The sequence below is a fragment of the Triticum aestivum genome, chromosome 3B (genome assembly GCF_018294505.1).
Source record: "Triticum aestivum cultivar Chinese Spring chromosome 3B, IWGSC CS RefSeq v2.1, whole genome shotgun sequence".
In the NCBI taxonomy this organism is placed as follows: Eukaryota; Viridiplantae; Streptophyta; class Magnoliopsida; order Poales; family Poaceae; genus Triticum; species Triticum aestivum.
In genome coordinates this window covers 748,896,682-748,923,383 of record NC_057801.1, presented here as the reverse complement: position 1 = coordinate 748,923,383, position 26,702 = coordinate 748,896,682, and the positions used below count along the sequence as shown (strand labels likewise).

The window sequence follows — 26,702 nt, the reverse complement described above, 5'->3', positions numbered from 1 at the left end:
TCATAAATCGGTCCCATTTGACCGTTGGATCGAAGTCATTTACTACCATTGAGGTAAATCCAATACACCCCATGATTTGTTTGGTTCAATCCATCACATTTAGTGGATTATTTCAAACCCTAGCTTTTCCTTTTTTTCAAATCCTTTGCAAAAAAAGGATACATATGTAGTGTTTTATACGGTGTTAGGAAGCTTTAGCCTAATGAATTTAGTTGGTGTAGTATGCATGCTCCTAGTGTTATGCTTACGATTTGGGTTAGGATTAGGATTAGGATTACCCTAGTTGTTATGCTTATGATTAGTGATAGAGTTACATACTTCTTTATAGAGTTGTATTTTAATGTTAGGTCACTCTTGTAGGAATGGCACTTAATAGTGATGCAAAGATGGTTTTCATTGAGAAATATATGGATGCGGCGGATGAAAAGAACCGCGAACTCATTAAAGAAAAGATGACTCTATGGGTGAATAGTTGCGATGCAAGGAATGAAGCTGCGAGGAACTCTGCACGGTTATATTTTTCTGATGACTCAGATAATGTCATCGCTGAAACGCAAAATAATTTTGCCGAGATGGAAAGGGCTGAACTTGATTGTAGAAGTGATCTAGGTAGGCAAATAGCATTTTATGCAACTATGCTAGAATATCGTCAGATGGACTTGAATAGGCCTGGATAGATCATTGATTGGGCAATCAATGAAGCTATGTCGCCGATACCGACCCAGGCTGCTCGTTGGGATTGGGTTCTTGAAATACCGGGTGTCATCTATTGCAACCCTGGACCAAACAATGACATTCAGTTGGAACATATCCCGCTAGATTATGAGCCCGACTTATCGCTGTTATATATCGACCCAAGCTCCTCGATGCTACCTACCGACCCAGGTTCCTCGGTGCCAGATGGGGCCAATGCAAGCAAGAAGAAGAAAATGAATGATTCACAGAAGAAAAATAAGAAATAGAATTCACGCAAGAAGAACTCGAGGGGTTGAACTATGTGATGTTCTATGTCATGGAACTAAGTGATGTTGTATGTCATTTGAACTATGTCCGTTAAAGTTTGTACTGTGTATGTCAGTTGAACTATGTAATGCTTATGTCGTGGATCTAAGTTATGTTATATGTCACGAATTTGAGACCGTTTATTTATGAGTTTCCAAAAAGTTTGTTCTAATTTGGGATTTGTCGTGGATCTATGTTTTGGCCATATCCAGAAAGGTGGAATTGCTGTGGCTCATCTGCATACCAGGACGCCAAGGTTCCTGGCGTCTAGGGGAAAAACGCCAGAGACCATGGCGTCTAGCCTGTACAGAAACTTCAACATAACAGCAAAACATAAGGATGACAGCAACACTAAGCATAACAGCAAAAATGACAGCAAAACTAAGCAATATTTCCAGGATGACAGCAATAAGGTACCATAGTTCACGCCATCATAGCAACAGAACAACATGAAGGTAGCAAAGTGCACTCCATAAGTGCAAATTAAACACAAGTCCAGGTAGCAAAGTTCACGCCACTTCTAAAGTTCATGAATCAAACACAACAAAGTTCACGAATCAAACATAACAAAGTTCGCGAGAATCTAGTATTAACTAATTCACTTCTTCCTTCCTCTTTTGCTGCGCGGCGTGCGTTGTGTGGGCTGTGATGGCTCGGGCGCATCATCCATTTGGGACATCCCAAGCACCTCCTCTTCGTCTTGATTGTACTCCTCTTCATCTTGCTGCGCCTCCTCTTGCTCTGGCTCTTCTTGCAGTTGCTCCTCTTGTTGTTCCTGTTGCAAGACAAGACGACGACGACGTCTATTGTCCTGGCTAGTAGAAGCTCCAGCCGTGAGGACGGCTTTACTTCCATGGCAAGAGAGCATAGCTGCCATCTTGTGGAATCGACTCACGAAACTCTGCAACATAACAAAGATGCAATACTAGAGTAAGTCAAAAGTGTGCAAAGATGGAGGTTTTTGAATAGAGGTAACATATACCTTCATTTTTTCCTAAGAGATTTCTCAGATGATCCACTTCCCTCATCTTCACCAAGTGCTACACCAGCCTCGTTAACACAATGCAATAACTCCATGCCCTACAAAATGAAGATCACGAAAATTATCTTTGAAGTACATTTAAATGCACTCGAAGTAGGTTCTAATTGTGTGGAGCATACCACTCGGTCGTGTAGTTGTGCATAGTCAAGTTGTGTCCCTTCGTTGTCTCTCGTTTGTACATTGAAGTCCATATACCCGCTCTCACGATCCAACTCTTCCAATTCCGAACGGTTCCAACCGGGCTTTAGCTTCAACCGGTAACGTCTCGCAAGCCACTTCAGATGCTCTTCGTATACTGAATCACTATGTTGTCTTCTTTCCTTCTCCACTAGGGCCACTCTTTGATTCCACAGACTTATCCACTCAGAGTGCTTGATGGCCCAAGTCGAAGTTTCCGGGTTATTCTTTCGACTAATTCTGCAAATTATGTACAAGATGAAAGCATTAGCAAGAAATGTATTTCATAATGCTCTACTATATATCCAAAGCTACAACTATCTCACCGATGCAGAAATTGGCTTGTCTCGAAACTCTCATCCCTTGGTGTCCCTTGCCTTCTCCCAAATTGTCTTGCGACACGGTCTGGGTAGTGCCACTCGACAGCATAGAAGCATATCAGTGGGCATCTCGCCCGCCAAATATTCCTGTCACGTGTGCACATCTCGTTCAGCCGGAAAGCATAATCGGCATCATATGGTTCCCAATCGACCTACAACACAAGATGATACTAGTTAAGTACACGGTTCCATCACAATTGATGCGCTCTTATGTAAGTTATCATTACCTGCTTATGAGTCAACATATCCAGCTCGTTGATGTAGCATTTGTATCACGCAACCGAGCTGCCTGTGTACACATTTGCCATCTCCCAACAGTAGGCGACGGTCGGAAACCGCCAAGGATCTTCTCCATACCTCCCGTCATGTGCGACCCATCCTTCAGGAGGTGTCTTGTTTTTCTCGGGGCGTCCAACGGGCATCCGCTCCCACATCCAAACCTGAAGGCACCAAACAAAGCCACCCATACCAGATGTGCCCTTCTTCCTACGACATGCCTCGTCGAGCTGCAAATTCAGAAATTGTTGATAAGAGGTCCGCGAAATTGCAAATGCAAACAAATTGACAATTTGGTTACTAATTACCTGACGATATAATTATGCTAGTGCTCCTGAACCCCAACTGTACTTACGGTCCCAGTCACTTAGTAGGTCCAAGAATATCCACTGGGCTTTATTACCGGTAGAATCTGGAAACACTACCCTCGTTAACAGATACCACAGATATGCTCGGGCGTGCTGCTGCACAACAACCTCATTGGCGTCCGGAGGGCATACTACTCCTCTCTCCCCTCGGAGCCAATGATGCAACACTTCCTCACTGTCACGCTCGCCTTCTTCAGGAGGCTCGGGGAAAACACCTGTCAATTGGCCAACACGATCTCGCCAATTAGCACTTACGGTGGTGCCGGTCAAAGCTTCTCCATTGATTGAAAGGCCACTGATCATCGCCATGTCCTCCAAGGTCACGGTCATCTCTCCACATGACAAGTGGAACGAGTGTGTCTCTGGCCTCCAACGGTCAATAAGTGCGGTCATCGCCCCATGGTTGATCGACGGAGCGTGTCGCTTGAACTGAAGCACGAACGGGAGAAGGCCCAATCTCTCGAAGTATGGCTCATACCGCTCGTCGCACGGCCAGTTGTGGGCACTATGACCCCTCATGCGCATAGGTGTTAGTTCCTGCAAAATAGCATTGCATTATGGTTAGTGCCAGGCAAAACTGACAAGTAATAACCAAGAATTCAAATAGATTGAGTCTTACCCTGTTATTCTCAATGTCCCGCGCACGATGGTCTTTGTCGTACCCTTTATGAAGACCGTCGTACCACCGTTCCCCCGCCATCCTACAAATCAAGCATGAACAAATGAAACATACATAACACTATATAACATCCTACATATCATATTTTTGGCATAACAATATCAACATAAATGCATATCTCAATGGCAACATAACAAAACCTGTTTATCTATATATGGCAAAATCTGAATGCACGGGGCAACATATCTCAATGTCAAGATAACAAGACCAATTATCTATATATGACAAAATTTCAATGGCAACACAACATAACAAAGTCTCAATATAACATCCTAATTATATGACCATATCTCTATAAGAGTCAAGCATACAAAATACACAAATATGTTAGAATTATATTTCAAGCAATCATCTATCTAAATCCATATACATAGCAACTAAAATTAAAATGCCCAACCCTATCACAAATGCCTTCTCTTCCCAATCCTACCATATAAACACATGCCAACTCTTCTAAAGTATACAACATACCTACATGACCAAGCCATGGGCTCCCCTTTCTCAAAAAAGTGCAAAGAATACTAATCCTAGGGTTCTAACAAGCATGAACAAGTATGAATTAATGCTGCCAAAATACAAGTTTTGAACCCAAAATAATCGGAGGATCTGGTGGAGAATACCTCAAGGAAGATGGGGAGGCTCAGATCCACACTTTTGATGAAGAAAATAAGCGATTTGGGGTTGATTTGGGTTAGGGGGGGAGAGAAGCGGAGCTTCTGTAGCCGCCGCCGCGAGGAGGAAGACGCCTCGAGCGTCTGGATGGGTTGGGCTGCACCCGAGCCGGCTCGGGCCGGTTTTCTGCTCTCTAGGGGTAAACACCAAGACCCATGGTGTTTAGCCCTTTGCCACGTCGGACGGTCAAACTGGCTGACCAGGAAGGTGGGCCAGTGCCAAACGCCAGGGTCCGCGGCGTCCTCAGTGCAATCAGAACGCCGCGAATGTTGGCGTCTCGGTTTGGGTCAGATACGAAAAAAGTTTTAAAAGCGGGTCAAATCATGCTAAAGTTTGCCACATGGGTCAAAACAGTGAAAAAAAAAACCTGCTGCTGCCGGGCCGGGGCAGTCTGCTTCCTCATAAAAATCAAATACTACTACTACTCTGCGTCCCAGGTATAAGCCAAAACAACAAAGCAATGTTTGCACGGGAATCAAGGAATAGTACTACTACCTTTTGGATGAGAAGGAATAAGACAAGAGGCAGGCACCAAAAAATAGTCAAGTTAATCACGTGAGTCTCCCAATAGCCTGGTTCATGTCCGGCTTAAATAGAAAATAAAAAAATAAAAAAAAACGAGATTACGACCTAGAAGACACGAATATGGAGAGTCAAACTAACATCGGCCAGGATGAGGATTTGAAGTGGGGGGGTCAGACTCGGACTCCGCCATGACCTGCCGCGCGATGAGCCACCGGGGGTGGGTTGAAGCCGTCCTTTATGAGCCACTGTCCACTGGGACTGGCCCTGAGCCACCTCGTTTGCTACATGTCGCTGCAGTTTTATTAAGCCGTTGCTGCCAGGCCAGACCCGACCTCTGTCTGGGCCTCACACCGCCGTTGTCGAAGCAGGGGTTGAGCTGCTACCTCCGCCTCTGTAACCCGCCAAGGTGGCACGACTTATTTAAAAAGCTGGATCGAGGCGTGGTTATATGTTTGGAGGTGAAGGCTATCATTTGGTAAAATTGCTGTGCAATCATTTCGTCCGAGAAATACTTCAGGTGATATTCGTCCAGACTATTTTAAATAGCACATATTTACTTTTTTCTTTTGAAGAACAATTACTCTGGCTTGTGATGTTTTTGATGCAGGACAATTTTTCACTACATCAACATGACATGGTTGATTTGCCAGTCCACGCGGCTTACCGCGCCCACGATTGCCTCCCGTCCACACAGTTTACCGCGCCCACGATTAACTCACCCATCCGTGCCGGCTTACAACACCGCGGCCGATTCATCTGTATGAGCCACCTTTGATGCTGCGGTCGTCTTTTCTGCCCATCTCTTGTAGCCTGGTCTACATCAACACACCAGGCCGCACCTGTCTGCATGAGCTGTTTATTGAGGATGATCAAGTCACTGCTTGGATAGCCCAGTTTTCTTCCAACAAATTAGAGGCAAAATTATCATGTATTATCAGCCACCGTTTGCATTGGATGGCTCAATGGGCATGCGTACAAGTCGCCTCATTACAGTTTGGTTAACTTTAAACAACCAGTTGGAAGGAACCATTGGCCGAGTTGCTGACATGCTTCATAAGGGATCATTTATAACCCGCCGCAGTAATTTCAACATTCTGCGGATTCACATCACGCTGTCAACGCCAATGATATACACCTTCTGCTATGGTTAAATATGGAGAATCTCAAGCCAACTCCTCGAGTCGTCTTGAGACTCGGGGGCTACAGTGGCATGACTCGACAGAATTGGCCGGTTTCAATGTATTCAAGAACTCCGGGTCATTGGAGGGAAAAGTAACCCAGCCCCGGAGATTACTACTCTATCGGTGAAAGTTTAAAGGGCTATCAGAAAAATTCCGGCTCACAATGATGCTTCCGGTTTACAATCCGGTTCAAGGGAAATCCCGTCTCCAACAAATCTCTAAAGCTCTCAATATCCGGTTCAAGGGAAATCTCGTCTCCCACAAAGCTCTGAATCTCTCAAATCCGGTTTAAAAATTCCGGTTCAAGAAGAATTATCTCTTGCAAAGTTGAGTTCTCAGGAAAAATTAAAGGTTGCCAAAGAGAGCTTGCTGTCATGATGCGCGGTTCAAACATAGGTACCCTGCTCCAATGGTCATTTGGGGGCTTCCTGTTCAAACATAGGTCATATTCAAACCAAAGAGAACATAGCTGTCAGTACCCTCTTGATCGGCACAATGCCAAACCCACTAGGGGGCTTCTTGATCGTATTCGAATCATAGCTTAACCCGTTTTGGGTCCGACTTTGATTGTATTCAAATTAGAGTCGTTAAAAAACTCTCAAGGTCATTTGGGGGCTTCATGTTCAAACATAGGTCGTATTCGAACCAAAGAGAACATAGCTATCGGTACCCTCTTGATCGGCGCAACGCTAAAGCCATTGGGGGCTACATGATCGTATTCGAATCCTAGCTTAACCCCTTTGGAACGGTTTACTGGTCATATTCGAATCAGAAGCCTCAATTTTTTTCTTTTTACTTGGTTTAAGTTTTTGAAAACAATCTTTGGTTTTGTCTTGAGACCTTTTTGTTCAGATCTCAGTATAAGTGTGGTTTAAATTTAACCCGACTTGGCTTTGGACCATAAGTCACGAGCATATGACAATCATCAAACACTTGGAAGTTTTGGCTTCTAAAGATTGGGTTATCACCCTTACTGCACAGGTCACATAAACCGGCAGTATAATTCAATATCACAGGTATGATATTGTTTATACATGATTATGTTTAAACCGGCCCTGGCTGTGGACTTTAAGTCGCCAGTCTATTTTGGATTGCGCCATTGGAATCATGCGTTTGTCAATCATTGGATTATTGCCCTTATTGGATACGGTGATATAAGCCGGCAATATGAGCCAATTCTATAGATATGTTTTCCTGATTATATAAATATGCGAGGTTGGATGACCCGCCCTGGCTTTTGACGTTAAGTCGCCAGTATGTTTAGGCTTGAATGGCCTTAATCCTAGTCTTTTCCATAATTGCATAAAGACTATATTATGTTTGGGTTGTTACCCGCCCTGGCTTTTGACGTTAAGTCGCCAGGGCATATGTTGTTTAAACTCTGCAGGATTTGCAGAACTATGACTTATATAAATGCTTAAGTTCAAGCTCATCATTAAAATTAATGCTTCAAAATGATTATTCGTTCTGGATTTTCTCAAAGGTTATAAGACGCCGGGTTATAAAAATTCCGGCTTACAATGGAGGTGTATTAAATCGCCATCGGCCAAGAGCCGTCGGGTATTTAAACTCAGGATTTACTTGTCAACAGATAAGGTATTCAAAGTCGCTTTAGCACAATGGCTATTATTTTATCAATGGATATGAGTTATTCTACAATGGAAGGAATAGTCCCGAGTTGCTGCAGGCTTACGACACGGCACTTGGGGGCTACATTATTCAGATTGAATCATATCAAATATGCAAGTCCCATGTCACTGCCAGCATGCACCATGGCACTTGGGGGCTAATGCAAAGTCATTTTTTTCTCAACTTATTGAAGACCCGACTCATCACATTGTAATGAGCCGGACCTTGGGGGCTACATGTTGCTGTTCAAGTTTACATGGTTATATCTACAAAGTTCCTTCTCATTATTGCATAATGACCCGGCCCTTGGGGTCTACACTAGTTGAATTTTTATGAGCATAAGGAAATTACAAGTCCCAGGTTGCTACAAGCATGACAACTAGGCACTTGGGGGCTACAGGTGATATGCATATAAGGGAGAAAATCTTCAGATTCTCAGTTTGGAGCAGACCAGATTAACCCGGTGTCTGCAACAATCATGACCCGAAATCATTTATTTATAACACGACAATTTTGGCAATCATAAATCGGCAAGATCTATATCTTTAAGCCGACTGAATATCAGTTAAATATTTCAAAATCAATAATTTTGTCAAGTTAGAGCATTGAAGGCTGACTCAAATGGATTATTTCTTATAATATTTCTCTACAAGAACCAATGTTAGCAAATTGGTTATGAAGCTGGCCTATTGACCCGGATTTTTTAGAAGAAGTGCGTGGATATTTTGCATTGGCAAAGTTTGAACATATCTGTTAAAGGAGATTTGCTATAAGACCTTGAGCATGCACCCAGGAGGAAATGACAAGGACTTAAGGATGATCAGGTGCCGGTTCAAGAAAATATTTGACCCGGAGCATAACCTATCAAGTTTGTTCTTATGTTTATTTTACAGGATCGGTTTAACATGGATAAATCCAAATTAAGCTGGGGGCTAAGGGACATACCCCGCGGTATGACCCGGCCGGAAGTATGACCCGACCGGGCTTGGCATTTTCATTGGTAACTCGCCGGAGGATTGGCGACTCACTGGTCTGACGACTCACGAGCCTGGTGACTGGCGGATGGCCCTGATGGCGGGTCAGATAGAAGACAAGGCCCAAGGCCCAGAAGGCCGGCTCATGCTATGGTGGGCTGTCTTAAGAGAAAAGGCATAAGGAATATTCTCCTACAAAGGAAGCAAGACTAGGACTCCACTTGTAATAGAGTAATCCTAATCCTACTAGGACTAGTCATGTAACCTGCCCCTTCAACTTATATAAGGAGGGGCAGGGCTCCCCAAAGAGGGACAAGCAAGAAGAAACAATCTCTAGGGCTAGACACAAAGAGCCGGCTTACCGATGACTCCCTCATGATCACAATGAGACCTAGCCACAAACAGCATGTAGGGTTATTACCAGATGATGTTTCCCGGGGCCCGAAGCTATCTAAATCCTTGTCTTGTGTTACGTCTCTCGATTCCGCCCAACCCCTCTCAAGCTACCACATAGATGGGTTGGCCTCGCGACTAAGTCCTCACACTAAGGACATCTACTGTGACAATTCCACGACATTACCCATACAACAGTGTTTGGGACAATTGAGAAGGAAAATTTAGCATTGTGCTTGCAAGGTTTTTATTGAAAAATCGGAGCACCACTGGTATGCTTCGAGATAGCATTGACATGGTCTTCAATCAAAGGACGGACTTTGGATACTCAAAGGAATCATCAGGAACAACTTATAGAATAAGTCTTACCATTTCCTCATGGATGCTAAAAAGGAAATTATAACAATAGGTTCCCCGGCCAGGTGTGCTAGGCATGACATCACCTTACCGAGTCATATAAAGACCAATTTTGTAGCTCTTGGAATATGTTCCAACCATCATATCTGATCGAGGTTTAGATCCGATTGGTGTGAGGATACCTCAGACTTAGGATGCCTATAAAGAAAAAGGTGCAACTCAATTTGACGAGACGGCATTGCAAGATTCTCGATAAATGAACTCATTAGCCAAGGAGAAGACGAGGATGTGGCTGATGGACTAAGCGACAATTTATTGAGAATTCCAACAAGATGGATGTTGGGGACATGCATAACAGGTGTAAAGAGGCAATATCGGTGGGCTGAACTGCAGAATGCCAGAATAAGAGGGGGATAGCTAGTCCTATCGAAGACTACGCCTCTGGCAGCTTCCATCTCGCAGCATGTAGAAGAGAGTAGATGGTAAGTTCATGAAGTATCATCACATAGCATAATCCTACCCGGTGATCCTTCCCTCGTCGCCCTGTGGGAAAGCGATCACCGGGATGTATCTGGAACTTGTCTGGGTTTGTTTTATTAAGTATCCGATTCTAGTTGTCATAAGGTCAAGGTATAACTCCGGGTCGTCCTTTTACCGAGGGACACGACTATTCGAATAGATAAACTTCCCTGTAGGGGTGCACCACATTTCCCAACACGCTCGACCCCTCTGGTCGGACACACTTTCTTGGGTCATGCCCGGGCTCAGAAGATCGACACGTCGCAGCCCTACCTAGGCACAACAGAGAGGTTAGCATGTTGGTCTAAATCCTATGCGCAGGGGTCCAGGCCCATCACCCATTGCACACCTGCACATTGCGTACGTAGCCGGTGAGCAGACCTAGCCTCCCTTATACAAGAGCAGGCGTTCCAGTCCAACCCGGCGCGCGCCGCTCACTCGCTGACGTCAAGAACGCTTCAGCTGATACCATGATGTCGAGTGCCCATAACTGTTCACACGTAGTTGGTTAGTGCGTATAGGCCAGTGGCCAGACTCAGATCAAATACCAAGATCTCATTAAGCATGTTACTTTGAAGTTACCGCGGACGCTGACCAGGGCCAGACCCACCTCTCTCCTAGGCGGTCGCAACCTGCACTATCGCTCCGCCACAAAGTAACCATCAGGGGGCTGTCGGGAAACCAGGACTATCACTACCTAGATAGAACCACCTGCCCCTTCAGCCCCCATCTTCGAATCACTTGCGGGTACTCTATGAATCGACCCAACTTTAGCTACCATCTGAATATTATGTATGATATGTATGTATGTATATACCCGTGAGCACCTCACGAGTGATCACGGCCCGATAGTATAGCATGGCAGACGGACAAGAATGTAGGGCCACATATGATAAACTAGCATCCTATACTCATCATTTAGGATTGCGGGTAAGGTATCAACAACTGTAGGAACAATGACAGGCTATGCAACATAATAGGATTAACCAAAACAGTAACATGCTACACTACTCTAATGCAAGCAGTAGAGGGAAGAATAGGCGATATCTGGCGATCAAGGGGGGGCTTGCCTGGTTGCTCTGGCAAGAAGGAGGGGTCGTCAACTCCATAGTCAACTGGGGCAGCAGCAGCGTCGGTGTTGTAATCTACCTGAGAGAAGAGGCGGGGAGAAACAATAAATATAATGCAAGCATAAGCATGACGATGCATGATATGACAAAGAGCAGTGCTAGGTGTGCCCTAACGTGATAGTAGGTGATACCGGTGAAGGGGGGAAACATCCGGGAAAGTATCCCCAGTGTTTCCCGTTTTCGGACAGATGAAGCAGAGGTGAAATGTTGCATGTTCTCTATGGTAGGGACGTGTGGCTGACTAACGGGCCGCGTATTCGGATTCGTCTAGTTGTTTTGAGCAACCTTCATGTACAAAGTATTTCCATTAGAGCTATGGTTTATTTTATATTAACTTTTAAAGTTTTTAATCATTTTTAGAATTAACAGAATTAATTTAATTTGAAAATCATGTTATGACGTCATCATGACGTCAGTAGTCAACTCTGACCGTTAAGTGGTCAAACTGACCCGTGGGTCCCACTGTCATTGACTGTTAACTAATTAACCTAATTAATTAGTTTAATAACAAGTTGATTAGGCTAAGTTAATTAATTAATTATTAATATATTTTTTATCTTTTAAAAAAACTGTTCTGGGGTGGGGCCCCCTCGTCATAGACCCAGGGGGCCTTAGTGGGTTCGGTCGCTAGCGGGTGTGTGGGTGCGGGTGCCCGACAGGGCAAACCCGGGGGGCAGCACAGACCGCCCGGGCGTGGAGGCGAGGTCGCCGGGCGCAGCGGGGCACCGGCAGCCGCCAGCTACGGCAAGCGGTAGCCCTAGGCGGTGACGGGCAGTGCGCGCGGCAGAGGCGCGGACGGCGCAAAAGGTGCGGGCGCCGGGCGCTTGGGGAGCCCGCCCAGGAAGGGCATGGTCGCGGTGGTGACCGGTGGCCATGGCGGAGTGGTGGGGGGGAAGAGGCGGCCTGCAACGCGCGGCAGCAGCAGGGGAGCGGCGGCATTCGACCGGCAGCGGCGGCAAGGCGGGGCGGCCGGAGTGGCGCATGAGGAGGGAAGGCGAGGCGAGGCACGGCGCGGCTAATGGCGGGACGGTGAGTGGCACGTCGCAGCTCGAGGAGCACGTTGGGCGTGGGCGGAGCGAGTCAGGCAGCGCAGGCGGGTGGCATGAGCGAAGGCGGGGCGCAAGGATGTGGTGGGCGAGGCCACGGCGAGGGGCTGCGTGGGCGCAGGCACGCGCATGCGGCCAGAGCCGCATTGGGGCAGCAGCAAGCAGGGATGGAGGCGGGCGGCTCACCCCATAGTTGTAGGGATCAGGGCAATGGGGCGTGGGGAGGGCGACGGGGACGACTGCATCAGTGACGAGGGCGGAGACGAGGAGGAGGCAGGCCGGCGAGGTGGAGTCGACGAGGCAGGCCGAGGCGGTGACGTTCCGGGTGACAGGGGGTCGATCCCTCCTGTCGGTGTCAAAACCGGCGGATCTCGGGTAGGGGGTCCCGAACTGTGCGTCTAAGCGGATGGTAACAGGAGACAAGGGACACAATGTTTTACCCAGGTTCGGGCCCTCTTGATGGAGGTAAAACCCTATGTCCTGCTTGATTAATATTGATGATGTGTGTTACAAGAGTAGATCTACCACGAGATCAAGGAGGCTAAACCCTAGAAGCTAGCCTATGGTATGATTGTTGTTCGTCCTACGGACTAAAGCTATCCGGTTTATATAGACACCGGAGAGGGCTAGGGTTACACAGAGTCGGTTACAATGGTAGGAGATCTACATATCCGTATAGCTAAGCTTGCCTTCCACGCCAAGGAAAGTCCCATCCGGACACGGGACGAAGTCTTCAATCTTGTATCTTCATAGTCTTGGAGTCCGGCAAATGATGATAGTTCGGCTATCCGGACACCCCCTAGTCCAGGACTCCCTCAGTAGCCCCCGAACCAAGCTTCAATGACGACGAGTCCGGCGCGTATGTTGTCTTCGGCGTTTGCAAGGCGGGTTCTCCTTCACGCTCCATGTGTTTGCCGGATAGTGTCCGGTTGCTTCATAAATGTTGCGCTCCTTGGCTTCCACGTCCAATAATGGCCTTCTTCCACGTGTTGTACGGATGCGAAAAGCCAGGGTATTCTTACGTTTTACCCCCTAGCTGCGCGAATAAGCTGCCTATAAGAGAGGCGAGGATCCAGATCCAAATCACACCATCCTCCTTCCGCAAGTACTCATCGAGGCGCAAGAAATCCATTCCATCATGGATAGTCGACGTGACTCCTCTTCTCGCGCTCCCAGTCCTCAGCCAGGAGATTGGAGGAGATGCTCAGTCCCGCATAGCGAGTTAGTGACGCTCCAAGCAGAGGGATACCTTCCCCCAGCCTTTATGGTTCCGGTTCGAGCCGGACTAGCCACCTACAAGGGTGGGAAGCAGGCGGAGAGCGTCCCCAATCCCTCCAAAGGAGAGCGGGTATGCTTTGTCCCCTACTTAATAAGGGGACTCGGATTTCCCATACATCCGTTTCTCCGGGGGCTCCTGGAGTTCTATGGACTCCAACTTCACCACCTCACGCCTGCCTCCATTTTGCACATCGCGGGCTTTGTAGCTCTTTGCGAGCTGTTCTTGGGCATCGAGCCCCATTTTGTGTTGTGGAAGAGGTTGTTTTGCCTCGTACCCCGTTCTCATGAGGGGTCGATATATCAAGTGGGCGGAGCCGAAATATGGCGCATCGCCGGGACCGGATACCTATCCGGAACCCCGAAGAAGGCGTCCGAAGACTGGCCTTCGGAGTGGTTCTATATGGAAGACGCCCCGCTACCGGATCCAGTTCGGATCGGCCTCCCGGAGTTTAGCAATGCTCCTCTGAGGAAACGCCTGAGTTGGCGCCCACGGAACCCTCAAGGGGAAGATGACAGGAGCGTCCACTATCTGATGGGCCGGATACGGTTACTAGCCCATTCTGGATTAACCATGATTGGAGTCATGGCCACATGCATTATGCGAGGGGTGCAGCCGCTCCAATATAGGGGCCACCCCATGTGGGATTTAAACGGGGAGAATGACGCCACCCGTCATGGCCGCACGGGGCCGGGATCGGCCGCCGATCTGGTGAAGATCCTGTCCGGCTTGTACAAGGGGGAGAAGGAGGACTTCCTCTGCACGAATCCATTGAATGGATTCTCCATGAATAACCCTCGGAGCTGGGTAAGCGGACGCTTATATATCTGATCCGTGCTTTCAAAGATAAGTGTCTTACTTTATGATTTCGACGCAGGAACTGCGCCGGGATGTGGAGGGCATAGAAAGCCCAACTCCACAACCCGAGGATCCGGGAAGATCCCTTGATCCGGCCTCCAAAGAGGATCCGGACATAAAGGTGGAATTGATTGACGGGGTGTTCCACCAGCTCAGCATAGACAATGCTTTAGTCGCCATTACGGCTGACTACCCCGGTTTATGTCCGGCTTCCCAGGTGAGTACGACCGAAGTCCTGACACCGTTACTTTTTTAATGCTTATTGCTGACCACCGCGTACCAATGGTGCTTCGCAGGAGGTGCCTTTACAATGGGAAGCCGAGCCCGCGGCGACTGACCAAACGAGGTCAGTGCGGCCTAGTAGGCGGAAGAGGAGTGCGGCGTGAATCGAAATGTCGCCGCAAAGGTATGGTGCACCATTGTCTTTTAAGGGAAAGACTCCTGGGAGGTATATTAATGCTCATGATTCTTCCAGGAGAAAGAGCGCTCGCCGGATTGAGTCCGGAGAGGGTGCCAACCAAGCCTCCACCAGCCAGGCTCCAACGCCTGGTCCGGAGGGGGAGGCGAACGCAAGGCGCGAGCCGGATGCTCCTCCAATGGAGGATGCCGACAGGTTGTCCGCCACCAGATCTGAAGTGGAGAGCGCCATGAATCACAGGCGCCGTCGGACAGTTCTTCATGACGCGTGTTTCTCCCCAGAGGCGTTGAATGCCTTTAATGCGGGAGACGCGCACCTCCGTGCTGCTCAAGATGGTTTAACCAAATCCACGGAGCAGTATGTAAAAGACATACAGGTGAGGAATTTTAATAGTTATATATGCCAGTAGCCCCGAGACTTAAAATAGTTAAACTAACTGATTTAAGGATCATTTGTTATGCAGGATCTTACCGAGAAGAATACCCACCTGTCCCAGGAGCTTCAAGAATGCAAGGCCCAACTTGAGGCCGCACTAGCCGCTGTCGGGGGAGCCATGGAGACCCTCTCTGGTAATTCATATTTTGAAAAGAAGTAGTTTATGAAGTGCGGCGTGTGTGTATAGTCTGACAATAATATTGCAGAGGGTGCCGGACTAGATCCGGACAAGCAACATCTGATGCGCCAGTTGAAGGCCGGCGAGAAGGTGCTTATGAGGGTGCAGCAGGAGAGGAACAAACTCCAAGATGCCAACACCAAGCTGGGCGAAGAACTAAAAGATGTTCGGGTCCAGCTGTCTAACTCCGTAAAGGAGAATCGGCGGTTTCGTTGCAGCATTTATAGTAAGTGCTTGAGCAAACTCTTTTGAAAAGAAGAGTTCGGCGAGGAAGTCGATTGACAGAAATGTGTCTGTAGGCATGCTCACGGGTCTTCCGGCGGAGGAGATGCCTGGTTCCACGGGAGACCCTCTTCCCGAGCTACTGCAACCGCACGAACGTGTTCGGCAGGCGATGAGTGGCGTCGTTCAGGCCTTATGGCCTTCCGTCTCCCTACCCGAGGGTCTTGGAGGGCTTGCTGAGAAGCTTCAGGGAGTACGGCGGCGTCTCCGTCTGTGGAAGATATCAGCCTGCCGTCAAGGCACCAGGGAGGCCTGGGCCATGGTGAAGACGCGGTACCCGAAGGCTGACGCAAACCACATGGCCGAGGTCGGACCTATGGGGCCCGATGGGAAGGAGATCCCTGTGAGCCTGATGTACGGCCAAGTAGAGTTGGCCGCTAAATATTCCCAACAGGACTGTAAATTAGACAGCCTGTTAGATGGGATTGAAGAGGAGTACAATCAGTCAGTTTGACGATGTAATTTTAAAATGACATGTAAAATGCCTTCTAGCCGGATTGTAGATTGTTTGTCTTTGCAGACCTTTTCGCTTCAACCTCGGGACCCAACAGTCCGGAGTGTGTCCGAATACCCTTACGGTTATAAAAGAACCGGGGCATGCATGGAGACAAGGCGTAGGGGTCATAATTGCTTTATCAGACAAGTGCCCAACTAGCTATGTTATATTACATAGTTAGTAAGAAACATCTTCCAGGGAGAATAGTTCCTTAAGGGTTCCTTTCCCTGGGAGGCATGCCCTAAAGTGCATGTCCGGACTGCGAAAATAGCAGAAAAAGCATCTGGGTGCAGATAAATAGGTAAGTAATAAATCATCTTTCAGGTCACCGACCGAATATTCCCTTAAGAACGCTAGCCTTCGGCTTCACCCAGTCTGAGGTACACATCCGGCTGACCCGGCAGTAACAATCGCAGAGGTGCTCCCTTTACCTCCTAGCCGAACAATCGGGAACGTAGGGGTAAGCACAGGAGCCAGGCAACCCGGCTTGGCCAAAACTTAAGTCATATCGATGCATATAATGGTGATCAAAAGGTACCTGGGGAAGTGTGACACATGTGTTGGGCATGAAGCCCATATAAATAAGCTTCTGTTAAACAAGCCCCCAGGTATAACGAGTGCGAGTAGCACATCGAGTGAGTCCGAACAAAGCGCAGGTCAGCCCTCAAGAGGCTTGTACTGAGAGGGGGAGGAAAAAGGAGGGAAAGCAAAGACAGTGAAAAATAAATATGAAAGGTGGACGGAGGAAGGAGACGAACCCTGAGTCCGGCGCTATGCGTAAAATCTTCGGAGATGGGCTGCGTTCCATGGGTTTGGCTCGAGTCGGTTGTCAGATGCGTTGCGTAGACGGTATGCACCGCCGGTAAGGAGTTGGTCGATGATGAAGGGACCTTCCCATTCGGGCTTAAGTTTGTCCTTTTTCTTGTCCGGCAGGCGTAGAACTAGCTCGCCAACATTGTAAGTTTTGGCCCGTACTTCCCTGCTTTGATATCTTCGAGCCTGCTGTTGATAGAATGCGGAACGGGATTTTGCCACGTCGTGCTCCTCCTCTAAAGCGTCCAAACTGTCCTGCCGATCCAACTCGGCTTCTCTTTCCTCGTATATGCGCACGCGAGGTGAGTCATGAATTATATCGCAGGGCAAGACTGCCTCAGCGCTGTATACCATAAAAAATGGTGTGAATCCGGTAGTGCGGTTTGGCGTGGTCCGCAGCCCCCAGAGTACGGAGTCAAGCTCCTCTACCCAGTGCGTGTTAGATTCTGTGAGGGACCGCACTAATCTGGGTTTAATGCCGCTCATTATTAGACCATTTGCTCGTTCCACTTGACCGTTAGTTTGAGGGTGGTAGACTGAGGCGTAGTCGAGCTTGATGCCCATGTTTTTGCACCAGAGTTTAACCTCGTTGGCCGTGAAATTCATGCCGTTATCAGTGATGATGCTGTGGGGGACGCCAAAATGGTGTACTACCCCGGATATGAAGTCTATCACAAGTCCGGATTCTGTCGTTTTAACCGGCTTGGCCTCTATCCATTTGGTGAATTTGTCCACCATGACCAATAAGTATTTGTGCTTGTGGGTTCCCCCTTTAAGGGGTCCAACCATGTCAAGCCCCCAGACCGCGAACGGCCAAGTGATGGGTATAGTTTTGAGGGTGGTGGGTGGCATGTGGCTTTGATTAGCAAAGAGCTGGCAACCAACGCATCGTTGGACTAAGTCCTGAGCATCTGCCCGTGCTATCGGCCAATAAAATCCTGTACGGAAGGCCTTGCCTACAAGGGCCCGGGCTGCAGCGTGGTGCCCGCCGAGTTCGGCGTGAATTTCAGCCAAGAGATTTCGCCCTTCCTCTTCGGAGATACACCTTTGAAGGACTCCGGTTGTGCTTTTCTTATAAAGTTCTCCCTCATGGACCTTGTAGGCTTTAGATCGCCGAACTATGCAGCGGGCCTCATTTTGGTCTTCGGGAAGTTCCTGCCTGATTAAGTAGGCTAGGAATGGTTCCGTCCACGGGGCAATTACTGCCATTATTTCGTGGGCTGAAGGTGTTATTTCATTGGCTGAGCCGCCGATTGTGTCAGAATGTTCTGTGTTGGGTGGTGCAATTGGTTCCGGGTTGTTATTTCCGGACTCCTCTTCCCATGATACGGATGGCTTAAAGAGCCGTTCCAGGAAGATGTTTGGAGGGACGGCGTCGCGTTTTGCGCCGATGCGTGCCAACACGTCTGCTGCCTGGTTATTATCCCGGGCTACATGGTGGAATTCGAGTCCCTCGAACCGGGCTGACATTTTTAGCACAGCATTACGGTAGGCTGCCATTTTTGGATCCTTGGCGTCAAAGTCTCCATTTATTTGGGATATTGCGAGGTTTGAATCCCCGCGCACCTCTAGGCGTTGAATACCCATGGAGATTGCCATCCGGAGGCCATGTAGAAGGGCCTCATATTCGGCTGCATTGTTGGAGTCCATGTACATTATTTGAAGTACGTATTGGACTGTGTCTCCGGTTGGGGACGTCAAGACGACACTAGCCCCCAAGATAGCCAACATTTTGGAGCCGTCGAAATGCGTGATCCAATTGGAGTATGCGCCGTACTCTTTAGGGAGTTCGGCTTTGGTCCATTCGGTGATGAAGTCAGCCAAAACTTGCGACTTTATAGCTCGCCGTGGTTTGTAGGTTATGTCAAATGGTAAGAGCTCAATGGCCCATTTTGCAATTCTTCCCGTCGCGTTGCGATTATTTATAATATCATTGAGAGGTACTTCAGAGGCCACCGTTATGGAACACTCTTGAAAGTAGTGTCGCAGCTTCCGGGATGCCATGAACACCGCATACGCTATCTTTTGATAATGTGGGTACCTGGACTTGCATGGAGTTAAGACAGTGGATACGTAGTACACTGGTTTTTGAAGAGGGAATTTGTGCCCTTCTGTTTCTCGTTCGACGATGAGTGCGGCGCTGACAACTTGATGTGTTGCCACGATGTATAATAACATAGGTTCGCCCAGGTTGGGCGCGGCCAGGACCGGATTTGTTGCCAATATGTTCTTAATTTCTTCGAGTCCGTCCGTGGTAGCATCCGTCCATTCAAAGTGTTCGGTGCGCCGGAGGAGGCGATAGAGGGGCAGCGCCTTTTCTCCCAATCGGTAGATGAAGCGGCTTAGAGCCTCCATGCATCCAGTTAGTTTTTGTATTTGCTTGAGGTTTTTTGGGATATCCAATTACGACAGAGCCCGGATCTTGGTTGGGTTTGCTTCAATTCCTCTGCCGGATACAATGAAGTCCAAGAGCTTTCCGGCTGGTACGCCGAAAACACATTTTTCTGGGTTGAGCTTAATGTCGTATGCTCGGAGGTTGTCGAATGTAGCGGGCCTCAAATCGTCTACTAGAGTTTCGACGTGTTTGGTCTTAACGACCACATCGTCTACATATGCCTCCACTGTTTTGCCTATCTGGGTAGCCAGACATGTCTGAATCATGCGCTGATATGTTGCACCGGCGTTTTTGAGTCCGAAGGGCATTGTGTTGAAGCAGAATGGTCCGTATGGAGTAATGAATGTCGTTGCGGCCTGGTCTTTTTCCGCCATCTTGATTTGATGGTATCCGAAGTATGCGTCGAGGAAGCACAATGAATCGTGCCCCGCGGTGGCGTCGATTATCTGGTCGATGCGAGGGAGAGGGAAAGGGTCCTTTGGACAGGCCTTGTTAAGGTCTTTGAAATCGACACAAAGGCGGCAGGATTTGTCCTTTTTTGGTATCATTACTAGGTTGGCTAGCCAGTCCGGATGTTTTATATCTATGATGAATCCGGCTTCTAAGAGTTTGGCTAGCTCCTCTCCCATTGCTTGTCTTTTGGGTTCGGAAAATCGCCGAAGAGCCTGTTTGACTGGCTTGAATCCTTTTAGGATATTTAGGCTGTGCTCTGCCAGCCTGCATGGGATTCCTGGCATATCTGAAGGGTGCCAGGCGAAAATGTCCCAATTTTCTCGAAGGAATTCTCGTAGTGCGGCTTCTACATCAGGATTTAATTGTGCCCCAATGGAGGCCGTCTTTGTGGGGTCCATTGGATGGACCTGGAATTTGACTATTTCGTTTGTTGGTTTAAAAAAGGTGGACTTAGACCTCTTATAGAGTATCACATCGTCCCTATCCACCGTGGAGCACAGCGCAGTGAGTTCCTCTGCCGCTAGGGCTTCGGATAATGCCTCTAGGGCCAGTGCGGCTGTCTTATTTTCGGCGCGGAGTGCTATATCTGGATCACTGACAAGAGTGATTATTCCATTGGGCCCGGGCATTTTGAGCTTCATGTACCCTTAATGAGGTATAGCTTGGAAGATTGTGAACGCCTCTCGCCCTAACAAGGCGTGATATCCGCTGCCGAATGGGGCCACTTGGAACGTGACCTCTTCGGACTTGTAATTGTCCAGCGAGCCGAACACTACGTCTCGTGTGATTTTTCCTGTGCAGCGTACTTCTCGACTAGGGATTATTCCCTTGAAGGTTGTGCTGCTTCGCTCAATGCGGCTCCAGTCAATTTCCATTTTTTGAAGGGTTTCCTCATAGATGAGGTTTAATCCGCTGCCGCCATCCATGAGTACCTTGGTAAGACGAAAGCCGTCCACTATCGGACTGAGGACCAATGCGGCTGGTGCTTGAGCTGTTCGGAATTTAGGTTCATCGCTGCCACTGAAGGTGATAGCCGTGTCGCTCCATGGATTTGTTGTTGCTACTTGGTAGACTTCGGCGAGGCTGCGGATTGTTCGCTTCCGCATGTTATTTGATGCGAAAGTCTCGAAGACTGTTAATACCGTACTGGTACTGCTGAGCTGGTTGCCCGGGGCTAGAAAGCCTTCGCCACTTTTGGCCACCTGCCATAGTATCCAACATGCTCGAAGGCTATGTGTTGGAGTGGCGCCCTCCGTACTGTGGATTTTGCAGGGTCCGTTGAGCCATCCCTCCAGTACGGTTCCGTTCCCTTTAGGGGGGTTTTGCTTTTTGGTTTTTAACCCAGGTGCTTGAGTATGATGCACCCTTTTATTTTGGACTGGGGTTGTATTTAGGGCTGAATTGTCCCAAAACCTGGTTTTGGTTTTCTAGGCACTCTCCATCGCACAGTATTTTTGTACAATGGTCGCTAGGTCGGCGAAGCGTGTAACTTTGCGACGACTTATGGCATTCATGATTCCCTTGTCCGTGCAATTGTTGCAGAAAATTGAAATCGCGCTTTCTTCACGGCAGTCCTTTATCATGTTCATAACCAAGAGGAATCTGGCCCAGTAATGATGTATTGTTTCATCGGGCTCTTGCCGTATTTGAGATAGATCGCTTATGTTTGGGTGGGCGGGTGGAATTAAATTCGGAACCCCGCCCGATCTAAGGCTCAAAGGCCAAGAAGTTTCCGGATTTGGAAGCTTGGTTTGTTGGATGTTTTCCAACAAATCTGGTCTGATGCCTGACTTTAGGTTCAGTATTTGATTGACATCCGTCCCTCCGCGGGAATCCAGCATGGAGGGATCGGGAATCCAGACATAGCTGGTTTTTAACATAGAAGAAGAGTCGCCGCATTGTTCCTCTACCACAACAACGTGGTGGGTAGCCTGGGGAGAGTTAATTTCTCTCAGATCAGTTTTAAGCCCAATCTGATCGTAGTCTGTAGCGACTCCCAGGGCGGTGATGCGATCCAAGAGCTCGTTTATGGAGGAGAGCTCCATCGGATCTAGCTGCTCGGCAAATTCCGAGCTGACATGAAGATCGCTTTTGATGACCTGAGAGGTCATTGTCGGAGCGGTGGCCGAACATGCGGTCATAAGAAAACCACCTAGCCGGATAGTTTGGCCGGCGGCCAAAGCTCCCTTGACGACGGCGTCGTCTTTAAAGACGGGAAAAGGCATCCTTCCTGATTGCGACGGCACAGAGGAACTCTCAATGAAAGCACCAATGTCGGTGTCAAAACCGGCGGATCTCGGGTAGGGGGTCCCGAACTATGCGTCTAGGCGGATGGTAACAGGAGACAAGGGACACAATGTTTTACCCAGGTTCGGGCCCTCTTGATGGAGGTAAAACCCTACGTCATGCTTGATTAATATTGATGATGTGTGTTACAAGAGTAGATCTACCACGAGATCAAGGAGGCTAAACCCTAGAAGCTAGCCTATGGTATGATTGTTGTTCGTCCTACGGACTAAAGCCATCCGGTTTATATAGACACCAGAGAGGGCTAGGGTTACACAGAGTCGGTTACAATGGTAGGAGATCTACATATCCGTATCGCCAAGCTTGCCTTCCACGCCAAGGAAAGTCCCATCCGGACACGGGACGAAGTCTTCAATCTTGTATCTTCATAGTCTTGGAGTCCGGCCAATGATGATAGTTCGGCTATCCGGACACCCCCTAGTCCAGGACTCCCTCACCTCCGATCCAATCTAGGGGGGTAGAGGAGGGGAGAGGGGGAACGAGGGAGTGGGTGAGCGGGGCGAGTAGGGGAGGGGTTAGGGTTTTTGGGGGGGTTAAGGGGGAATTGGGTGGGCCTCCTAGCTAGGCCTGGGTGGACAATTGGGCCATTCGGCCCAGGGAGAGGGGGCTTTCCCCTTTTTTTAGTTAGTTTTGTTTTCAATTTTTTATTTTTATTCTTTTCTTTATTGTTTTAGTTTAGTTTCTCATTTATCTTAGTTTTATGAATTTTAAAAGTAGCCCCTAATTTAGTATATGTATTAATGCCACATTTCATACATTTTTATTTTTAATGTTTGAAAATTGTTGATGTTTGCCAATAATTAAGATTTGAATTTGAATCGTTTGAACTAACGCGGGATTAGCAACAGTAACCAGGGTGATATGGCATCATTAGCACAAGTTTACTGTAGCATAACTATCTGGGAGTTACACTGCCTAAGGCTGCTACTAGGCAGAGGAGGAAAAGCAACTCAGATTCTGAGGATGAAGATTATGTTGTTGCTGAGGAGGAGGTCAGCTCCAAAAAGAAAGTTGTCAAGAAAGAGTTTGGCACAGCAGCTTCAACCAAGCCTGGTCTGCACAAGAAAGCTCCAGAGAGTGCCCATGTCCAAAGCCAGAGCCTCAACACAAGAAACCATTGAGTTCACTCTTGAACCAAAGGAGGCTGGTGAGGGCAAGAACATAAAGGAAAGGGTCAAGAAGACCATAGCCAGAGTAATTGGCAGATCCTCTATGATAAGAGGCCCAATTGAGGATGAGGAATAAGATGAAGAAGAAGATGTTGCACCAGCACCAAAGACTCAGAAGATGATGGGGGATGCCATCAAATCTGGGGCTGCTCCATCAAAGCCCAAGCCTGCCCCCAAACCTACAGCTCAAGCTTCAAAGTCTGCACTAAAGAGAAGCACCAGAAACATTCCTGCAGCAGAAAAGAACAAGGCCCCAGTGCTTGAAATGGAAGAAGAAGAAGAAGAAGAAGAAGAAGAGGAAGCCCAAGTGCTTAGAAAGTTAAAGCCAAAAAATCCTGATCATGATGATAATCATCTAGTGGCTAAAAATATGAAGGAGAGAAAGGATGCAAGCCTCCGATTGTGGAGACAATTAGACCCTTATGTTGTGAGGAGACTGTGCTCTTGGATAGGAAGCCCATTGTGTGTGACATGAAATGGGTAGATTGGAAGTACATTGATAGCAATGAAGATCACTTTCCTGGAGTACATGAGAGCTTCAGACTCAATGGAGTAGACACTTTGTGGGTCAGAAATTGACCAAGTGGAATGATGAGCTTATCATGCAGTTCTATTCAACAACTCACTTCTACCCAGATGGGAAAATTGTTTGGATGTCTGAAGGTACTAGGTACCAGTCTACTGTTGCTGAGTGGGCCAAGCTTATCAATGCCCCTGAAGAAGCTGAGGATGATATTTATGTCTATGCTGAGCGCAAGAAAGATCACAACTCCATGGCCAACATGTACAAGGAGATACCTGACAAGGCCTTGGAGACACACAAGCTAGGCTCAGTATAGTATCTGATGTCTGGACTGGCCACCATGAACACTATTTTGAGGCATACCTTGTTGCCCAAATCAGGAGATCACAGGATGATCAGAGGCCACTCCATCAACTTGCTTCAACTATTTGATTTGCCACAAAAATTCAAGGTGATGAGCTTGATAGTTGAAACCATCAAGAGAACAGCAGCAGACCAAAAGAGATCATGTGGGTATGCTCCACACATTCAGATGCTCATCAACTCCAAGATGGGCAAATGTGTGTATCTGTTGGATAAAGTGCACATTCCCTTGAGACCTGGCCTTGAGGACAACACAGTTGTTATGGATGCTTCAGATCCTACTTCAGTAGAGGCTCAGGAGAAGAGAGCAAAAGAAAAAGCAAAGAAGGCAGCCAAGATGCCAAGTGTTGAAGAGGCATCTCACGTTTTTCTCAAGTCCAAACAAGATCAACTTGGCTATCTCATTCAGGCTACTTTGAGGATTGAGAAGGGATTGGCCACCCTGACTCAGAATCAAGAGAGTCTTGAATGAATTTTTGAAACAAAACTTCATGACTTGGATGTCAAGGTGATAGAGATTCAGACTTCTGTGGAGAAGATCCAAGAAGAGATTGAGGATAGGAGTGACAAGACCACCACTGATGTTTATCAAAGGGTGCCCACAAGATATAGGTCTGCAGCAGTACCAATGACAAATACTAGAGCTACAACTTCAGCTCCTGCAGCAACAACTTCAGTTTCCCCTCCGGTTACAACTCCTCCAACGCCTACAACCTCTTCAGAAGCATTTTTTGCAGGACTCCTCTCCACTCCACCTCCAGAAGATCAAGCTTAGAGAGCCGCATAGCACTATGAATTTTCAAGCTTTTTGGTAACTTGTTGCCAAAGGGGGAGAAAGTGTATAGATCATAGGCTTCGAGAGAGAGATAGAGAGCTTTGCTTCTTTTTTGGCTCTTTTGCTACTTGTTTGCATGTTTGCTTGGATGGTACTTTATGGTTATGTGTGTGAGATACTTGTATGGGCATGTGTTTGATCATATCATACTTAAATGTTTGTGCTTGGATGATAATATTCTCTATCTCTTATGTATGATCATTCACACTTTGTCTTGGTGATGAGTGCATATTCCATATTATATCATTTTGAGAGCTCCACTAAGATGTATGTGACATGGAAGAGTAACACATGATCCTAATCGATTGTGCATTTGCATTCAAAAGCAAATTTTAAATAATGCACAAATTTAGGGAGAGCTCTTGCTTATCACATACTTCTGAAAGCGACAATGTATTTCATTCTTAATATCACTTGTGAATCTTTGATCTATATGTTGTCATCAATTACCAAAAAGGGGGAGATTGAAAGTGCGACTAATCCCTTGGTGGTTTTGGTAATTCTTAACAACATATAGCTCATTGAATTAATACTCTTTCAAGATGATTATTTCAGAAAGTTCAATGATTGGCATGGCATGGACTAGAGATGTGGACCCCTCAAAATGCTAAGGACACATATTTGCAAAAGCTCAAGACTCTACATTTTCATTTTAGTGATCCAAGATCACATTGAGTCCATAGGAAAAGCCAATACTATTAAAAGGGGGTGAGGTGTTGCTTAATGACTTACTTGCTCATAATGCTTAGTGATATGCTCCAAAGTCCCCAACCACTCTCTCATATCCACATATGTCCTAAACCAAAAGTCAAACTCGGCCCCACTGATTTGATCTATCCGGCGCCACCGAGTTCATTTTACATAGCCACTACCACAAACCCTAATCACTTCGGTCTCACCGATAGGGATCTCGGTCTCGCCGAGATGGGATTGCAAACCTCTGTTTCCCTTCGCAACATTTTGGTCTAACCGAGATGAGCAATCGGTCCCACCGAGTTCACAATGCAAACTCTTTGTTTCCTTTTTGTAACGTTTTGGTCTCACCGAAATGAGCAATCGGTCCCACCGAGTTTTCCTGACCAACTCTCTGTTTGCGTATTAGTGAAATTGGTCCCACTGAGTTCATGTGATCGGTCCCACCGAGATCAAGCTATGCCCTAACCCTAGCACATCGGTCCCACCGAGTTGATGTTGTCGGTCCCACCGAAAAGCCTAACATTCACACTTTGATCTGAATCAGTCTGACCGAGTTTCACTATTCGGTCTCACCGAGTTTGAGAATTTGTGTGTAATGGTTAGATTTTGTGTGGAGGCTGTATATACCCCTCCATCCATTTTCCATTCAAGGAGAGAGCCATCAGAGCGTGCCTACACTTCCACTACTCATTTTTTGAGAGAGAACCACCTACTCATGTGGGGAGACCAAGACATTCCAATCCAACCACTATAATATTGATCTCTAGCCTTCCCCAAGTTGCTTTCCACTCAAATCATCTTTCCACCATAGCCAAATCTGTGAGAGAGAGTTGAATGTTGGGGAGACTATCATTT

General features: G+C 47.5%; 1 protein-coding gene across 1 annotated transcript; it reads right to left on the bottom strand.

Annotated features, from left to right (window-relative positions):
• Window positions 1–1,986: 1,986 nt before the first annotated feature.
• On the bottom strand, window positions 1,987–3,082 carry LOC123067813 (serine/threonine-protein phosphatase 7 long form homolog). The gene is made up of 4 exons (XM_044490440.1): window positions 2,829–3,082; window positions 2,548–2,753; window positions 2,164–2,461; window positions 1,987–2,082 (listed from the first exon to the last, which is right to left on the bottom strand). The coding sequence occupies exons 1-4, from the start codon at window positions 2,844–2,846 to the stop codon at window positions 1,987–1,989; spliced, it is 618 nt and encodes a 205-aa protein (XP_044346375.1). The 5' UTR covers window positions 2,847–3,082.
• Window positions 3,083–26,702: the final 23,620 nt, after the last annotated feature.

Excerpts from the sequence above, each read along its gene's own strand:
- LOC123067813 (XM_044490440.1), bottom strand. Across the intron at positions 2,462-2,547 it reads ACAAGCCAATTTCTGCATCG|AATTAGTCGAAAGAATAACC; the intron begins GTGAGATAGTTG and ends CATAATTTGCAG. Across the intron at positions 2,083-2,163 it reads CACAACTACACGACCGAGTG|GGCATGGAGTTATTGCATTG; the intron begins GTATGCTCCACA and ends TTCATTTTGTAG.